Here is a 7706-nt window from a genome sequence, read left to right on the forward strand (position 1 = left end):
GTATGTTCTCCCTTTCATCCCTTACCTGAAAAGCATTCAAAGTCCATCTGCTTAACTGTGTCTTTCCTAGATTTGGCCTCCTGGAGCTATTTAGCGTTACCTTCTGGTACGTATGGCAGAGTGCATATGGCTTGGTACTTCCAAAATCCTTTTGTTTGTCTGCTCCCCTAGTTGGCATCAGAGTAAGGCCGCTTACACTAAGCCTGGTTCTGCTGAAAGCTTCTTCTTGTCAAAGGGGCATTTTTTCTCTCCACTGTTGCTAAACATCCCTCTGTATAAGGGAGTTCTGCAAAGTCAAGAACCTAATGCAAGAAACTATCAACTCAATTTACATGCTCAGTCCATCAGTGACCTCTTCAATCTGATGGGTTTCAATGAAGAAAAGTTTGCAAACAATCTGTCTTTGGAATTTGATTAAAGAAAAATGTAAATCCCTTTAATGTCCCACAATGGGGAAATGCACTCTTTGTATTTTATCCAACACTCCCCAAATAACTCTCAAAGGTGTCTTGGGATGTATTGTCTTATGAAATAGTGCACCATTAATCAATCTGACCAATCTTTGTTTAATTATTACTGTGCTTAATACTTNGTTGCTACTCCTCCTCCTCGCCCAGAACTTCTGGGTATGTGAAAATTTATATAGCTTGAAGGAGTTGCCTCATTTATGCTCACATAATCCTCTTTTACAAGCAGACAACCGTATGGCTGGGAACCAGCGACTGGGTGAGTAGTGCACTTGTCTTTGGACAGTAAAGCTTAGCCCTATTGTGTAAGTTTACCAGAAGAATGTATATCAAATAAGGCTTAGACTTAGACAGACTTCATTGTCATTTTTTACACACAGAGTGTATACAAAAATAAATTTTGCTCAGTACAACTCTCAAGACATTTTCATTTTTAAAGTAAAGCAGTGATAAAATCTAAACAGCAGCGATAAAAATTTAAATATTAGACTGGTATTTGATTTACAGATTCCAACATTCAGTGCTTTTTTTTTCTTAAACCTGATTTTATACAACATTCGGGAGTCTAATGGCGGTGGGGAAGAAGCTGTTCTGGAATCTGCAAGACCTGCATTGGATGATTTAAAGACTCTTCCCAGAAGGCAGCAGGGAGAACAGTCCATGGTGGGGGTTGTTAGGAGTCAGTTATAATGTTACGGGCTTGGGACACACAGTGCTGGGATGAAATGTCTTTAATGCAGGGAAGAGGAGCCCAGATAATCTTCTCTGCAGTTCTCACTATTCTTCTCACCTTCTTCCAGTCTGGGGCCCTGCAGCCTCCACACCACATAGTAAGACAGCTGGTCAGAACGCTCTCTATGGTGCTTCTGTAGAAGGTGGTGAAGGTGGGTGGGCTCTCCTCATCTTCCTCAGGAAGTACATGCGCTTTTGTGCCCTTTTGACCAGTGAGGTGTTGTTTACAGTCCAGGTGAGGTTCTCTTGGATGTGCACCCCCAAGAATTTGGTGCTGCTGGCCATTGTGGTCTCTGATAAGGCCCACCACGTGGTGTCATCTGCAAACTTCACGATGTGATTGGTGGTGAACCTGGGGAGGCAGTCGTGCATCATCGATGCAGCCCTGAGGGGAGCCTGTGCTTGGAGTGATGACATCAGAGGTTTTCTGTCCGACCTGAACTGATTGAGGTCTGTCTGTGAGGAAGTCTAGCAGCCATTTGCAGAGGGATGTACTGAAGCCCAGCTGTTCCAGTTTGCCTATCAGATGCTGTGGGATGATGATGTTGAAAGCTGAACTGAAGTCCAGGAACAGCATCTACACATGGATATTCTTCTCCTCCAGGTGTGCTAGGCTCAAGTGAAAGCAGAGGAAATGGCGTCTTCAGCTGAGCAATTTCGTTAAACTTCAACCATGTTTTTTTTCTGCTTTTTATCAGTATACGAGCTTTATCTGGCTTTGTTGTCTTTAACTATTAAACCATCCAGGAGGAAGGCATCATCTTGGCTGCTGCCATCAGCAACTTCTTTTACAGCTGATAGAGTTGCGCCTGTTTAAGTGCCTAATCCTGTTTCTGTCCTAGGCTTTGCTACGGGCTCAGCATTTACATTGACTAAGTGTATGTTCTCCCTTTCATCCCTTACCTAAAAAAAGAGTCAAGAACCTAATGCAAGAAACTATCAACGGAAGCTACATGCTCAGTCCATAAGTGACCTGTTCAATCTGATGGGTTTCAATAAAGAAAACTTTGCAAACAATCTGTCTTTGGAATTTCATTAAAGAAAAATGAAAATCCCTTCAATGTCCCACAATGGGGAAATGCACTCTCTGTATTTTATCCAACACTCCCCAAATAACTCTCAAAGGTGTCTTGGGATGTATTGTCTTATGAAGTAGTGCACCATTAATCAATCTGACCAATCTTTGTTTAATTATTACTGTGCTTAATACTTTTAAAAAAGTGAATATACATTTCATGTGATTTATTTTGCAAAATGGATTTTGTTGAGGAGTTTATGAACGCCTGTATAATAAGTGGCTTGATGAGGATGCCATTTTTGTAATAAAAGTCTCTAGCCTATACATATACATGTTGTACATGTAAAGGACATTATCTGCTGTTAAAAGAAATTGTTATTAGATAACAAATTCTTACATATAAAACATTCATAAAGTGCAATACAAGTACAATTCAACCAGATCATACAGTCAAATTGATTTGAAGTTTTCAATCTGAGGAAAACCAGTTGATTATAAAATTCATACATAAGATTCATACATTTTCATTTGTGAACCTGAATAAAGTTGGTGCAGCCATTGGTATGACGTACATTTTATTTAGCCTTTCTCGTGTCAGCCTTACAACAGATTAAAACAAAGCTTGTTTATGTAACATGCAAAATGTAGTAGAAAAATGTGTCAACTGCATGCAGCCTATGAAAAACATAAAACATAGATAGTCATAACTTTTAGTTTCATTTATTGCATTATTAGAATAACAGGTTTATGATTCAGATAATCTTAATGTACGAGTTAAACTGTAAAATGTTTTATCTCTGATTGAGGATTCAGAAATGTTTTACTTAGATTTATGTACACTATAAAGGCATCATAAAGGTTACCTACAGCTAAATAAAACATCACATTGATAAGCATTAAACTGATAATACTACAGAATACAAAAAGCAGTTTTAAACATGTAAACACTTTAGCAAAGGCATCTCTAGTTTTGCCTTTCAAGTTGCATTTAGTTCTAGTCATATTAATATAACTCAACAAGTAGTTTCTCCTTTTTCTAGTTTTGGAAAAACTCTGTAAGCGAGCTCCATTTGATTTGACTGAACAAAGTTTTGAGATGTGAAGAAATTGTTTTCAGTTTTAGTCCATATATAAGTGGATTACAGAGGGGATGAAATGTAATTATTTGAAGACTCATTAAAAGTTTTACAGTCCTCGGTATATCTGACCCCAGCTGGACTATAATAACATCATATGTAATCAGAATGGAATAGTTTAATAAAACCAGCAGGTGAGGCAAACAGGTCTGTACAGCTTTTTTTCTGGCTTCTCTGCAACTCTTATAGGCTATTATTATTATCTTTGTGTATGTAAAGACTATGAAAAGCATAGGAAAAATACCAATATTAAGTAGAACAATTAACCCATAAACTGAAAGTGCTGCTGAACTCACACAATAAAGACCATGAGCTGCATTGTTACAATAAATCCCATTTAAGGTGTTTTTACATAGTCTTCTATTGGAACTGAGTATAACGGAGACTGAAACATGACAGGCAGGTATAAGCCAAGCTAAAACAAGCAAAGCACTAACAGCTTTTCTTGTCATTATGGATGGATATTGCAGAGGTTTACATATAGAGACATATCTGTCATAGGCCATTGCTGCCAGCAGTAAAAATTCTGAAGCACTTAAAGAATAAAATGCAAAGATTTGAAAAAGACAAGCTTGATAGAATATGATCTGCCTTTTGGATAAAAAGTCGATCAAGAGCTTAGGGTAAATGTTAGTACTGTAAAAAATAGAATTGATTAACAAAGCAGCAATGAAAACATACATAGGCTCATGGAGGTTTTTGTGAACAATAATAAGGCAAACAATACAAGTGTTCCAAAAGATTATGAGAAGATATGCAGTAACCATGATGAAAAAATAGAGGTATCTGTACCTCTGTAGTTCTGCATAGCCTCCAAGAATAATGTATGTCACATTAAACCTTGGTTCCATTCTATATGTTATACACCGCCAATTGAAAGGAGTTTAACAAATAATAAACAAGCAGCTACTGAGAGTTAATGTGCATAAGGTTTGAAGCAGTGTGACTGTGATGCCAGCAGGAGAGTAACAGTTCTTATCAGTGTTTTCCTCCTTCTCATCATCATCATCATTACAATCTACATAGAGTACCTCCCCTCACAAGTAGTGAGGAGGAGACTTATTAGTAATTATAACACCCATTACCATGTAACAAGCAGGGGTAAAGTTAGACATCCTCTACATCAGTGTTTTCCAATATTTTTTGACTTGCGTTCCACGTCGAGTACTTTGTGTTCCCATGAGTCTCCCTCTCAGTCAAAAGTATTCATGACTGTCCTAAAGTGGAACATAAGATTACTGATTATAAATTTATTGTCTATTTTAGTTAAACTTTTAATTTGAGCATTTAAATTTTAGGCATTTTATGCTTTCCGTCTTAAATAAGCAAAGATTAATATATTGCCTTAAAGTTAGCAAGGAATCAAAATAAATACAAAATAAAATCATATGAACCTGTATTTATAAAACTGGAGCTCCTTTGAGTAACTCCCTTATAATAACATTTAAACTTGATGAAATTGGAACACAATACTGAACAAAAATTGTAGTCACACTGACTTAACTGGTTTTACTTTTTTTCATCAAGATACCTGAGCTGCTTTGATGAACTCTGACAGATCAGTGACAGAAAACAGCTGATACCAGGCTGTTCTCTACATCCAGTCTGTTCCTCTTCTTGGTTTTGATGTGTGTCACAGCTGAAGGTGAAATCAAACAAATAAGGAAAACTCACTCTTTGGTTGATAAAAGCTTGTTAATTTTTCTTCAATTGGGTCCTAACAAAACAAAACAGATCCCAGCCAAATTTTATGTTACTACATAAAAAATAACACATTTTCATGCACCCCTTGCAATGCACTCTGAACCACTCTGGACCATGTTCCCCCGGTTGGGAATCACTGCTCTAGGTCCAAGATTTCCCACATTAAAGTTCCTCACCTCACAAAGACACATTTCAAACACAATATTCATACAAAATTTCTGAGCAACATGGGGTCAGTGGCGGAGCTATAGATTTTTCTGTGTGTTTCCAAAGGTTTAAAATGCTTAATTGGGAGAATCTAATTGTAGTTTGCCTCCACTAGAGGCAGTATCTCTCTGCCAACATAAAGAGGGCAAGACACTTTTTCCCTGTTAAGAACCATGGACTCAGACTTTAAGGAGCGACTCTTCATTCCAGCTGTTTCTCGCTGGCTCTGCTGCACACCTCCCCAGGGCATGGCGTATATCTTTGCAGGAGAGAGCTAGTGGAATCACATCGTCTGCAGGGATGAAATCCACTGATTTTAAAACCAGACTCCATTCAGCCCTTGGCTGCTCCGAGATAACCTGTCCATAAGGGTTATGAAAAGGGCTGGTGAAAGAAGGCAGCACTGCCGGGGACCAACATGCAATGGGAACCGGTTGGACTTGATGCTGACCAAACTTTTGCTACACTTGAACAGTGACCAAATGGCAGTTCTGCTAAAGCGTCCCCCATAGAGCACAAAACGCAATTAAAAAAAAATAGATGCACAGGGATGGGGTAGGGTTTAGCTTAAGAGCACATAGTGGTCAGATTTCTTTTATATGGGAACTGGCAAGGCCAAACCTGAAGGTGTGATGTAAGTTCATTTCATCATCTGCAGGAGGAACTGAGGTGTTAAGTAACGAAGGACAAATACTTCGTTACATACTGAATTTTGAATCTTTACTGGGGTAATTATTTTTTTGAGAACTTTTTACTTTACTCTTTTTTGTAATTACCTGTACTTTCTACTCCTTACATTTTAAAAATTGTCTCGATACTTTTTTCATTTAAGCTCATTTTAATTATGGCCCGTTGGTATTTAAAAAAATAAATAAAAACCATGACAATAATTACTGTATCCAGATCATTTATTTCACTATGGTTGGACTCAGTACTTCACCAACTTGTTGTTAGCCATTTTTCCAAGATGATGCAAGATGATGCAAAGTTAAATCTTACACTGTTACCATTAGTTATACTGTAAAACTAAGAAACTTAAGTATAGGGAAGTTATCATCCAGCATTGTAAAAATAATCCTTTAATAGGGTAGTGCAGTAACCAATATAAAATATTTTTTTTAACTACTTTTTGCACTACTTTTAACAGAAGGATTTAAACTTCTACTTGAGTAATAAATATTTATACCGTACTGACCTAAATATGGGAAGACCCTGGTTATAAGATGACCCCCTCTTTCCAGATCCAATTTTTAGGATCAAAACAAAAAAAAAAAGACTGATAAACCAAATTTATTTTGTTTTAAGAAATTATTTTATATTGAGGTGTTAAGAATTTAATTTAAATAATACTGCATTGACAGATTTGTGCAAGGAAAAAAAAAAACAAACAAAAAAACGATGACACATTTAAGGGAAATCTTACAACTCTTTAACTTGAATGCAAGATGAACTTTACTCATGGAACATCTCAAAAATCTGCATGACTCACAAATGTCCTCTGCCTTGCTGTGCTCGCTGACACACCTACTCTCACCATGCAATTGTTTGATAAGCTCTGCTTTAGCTGCTCATATTTTGGTGGTGGCCTAATGGTTAGGGCATAGAGCTTGGAATCCTGAGGTCCAGGGTTGGAGTCCCACTCCCACAGACTGCCACTCTGGGTAACCTTAACCCCACACTGTTCCATTGGCACCCCAATTTGGCAGCCTTCTTCTCGCCAAAGGGATGGGTTAAATGCAGAGGTCAATTTCTCCAATATGAGATCAATAAAGTTCTATTATTGTTACTATTATTTTTCCAGTCTTCTTAAACGTGATAACTTCTAACATTGCACTCCATAATACCATAGTTCTTTGCTTGCTTTGTCTGACATCCGTTATTTGATGCCTCTGCTGTGTTGACCACCATTATTTTAAAATTGGAGTCATATCCCTGCCTTAAATGTCTGCAAACTGGTTGGACTTTTGATTCACTCTGTTCTGAGGAGCAACCCTCAATTTGTACCATTCTTGTCCCTTCTTCTCTGTTTCGATAGAAAGATGACCAGCGCAACTGTTTTCCATTTACATTTGGTCACCGGCTTTACAAAAAAAGGGCAACCTCTGCTGTTGCATTTGTGTAGTGACCCCAGACAACTGTTGGCCTGTATAATTGGTTAGATTTTCATGTTGTTTTTAATGAAAATAAACTTGTCTCACATTTGAATCAATATGGTACTTTTGACACCTCTGAGGAGGATTAATAAAGGACCTCCGCAAAGGGGAGCAGTAGTCAGAAGTGAAAGCAGAGAAGATCTGACCCACAGATGCTTTAGGTGGTGCTGGGAAGTGAACAGTTACCTTGTTTGGGGAGAAAGGGGACTGAGCTTGTGTTGAAGGTTGAGTGATACCAGCTAGAAATAATCGGTCCACCTTCACACATAACCTGGACTCCAGAACTCAG

At 37.8% G+C, this 7706-nt stretch overlaps 1 protein-coding gene across 1 annotated transcript; it reads right to left on the reverse strand.

The window, feature by feature from the left end:
• Positions 1 to 3062: 3062 nt before the first annotated feature.
• On the reverse strand, positions 3063 to 4234 carry LOC107103587 (olfactory receptor-like protein COR2). The gene has a single exon (XM_015403356.1). The coding sequence runs from the start codon at positions 4202 to 4204 to the stop codon at positions 3254 to 3256; it is 951 nt and encodes a 316-aa protein (XP_015258842.1). The 5' UTR covers positions 4205 to 4234; the 3' UTR covers positions 3063 to 3253.
• Positions 4235 to 7706: the final 3472 nt, after the last annotated feature.

This window comes from Cyprinodon variegatus, unplaced genomic scaffold, assembly GCF_000732505.1.
Source record: "Cyprinodon variegatus isolate N-32 unplaced genomic scaffold, C_variegatus-1.0 Scaffold1483, whole genome shotgun sequence".
Classification (NCBI taxonomy): domain Eukaryota; kingdom Metazoa; phylum Chordata; class Actinopteri; order Cyprinodontiformes; family Cyprinodontidae; genus Cyprinodon; species Cyprinodon variegatus.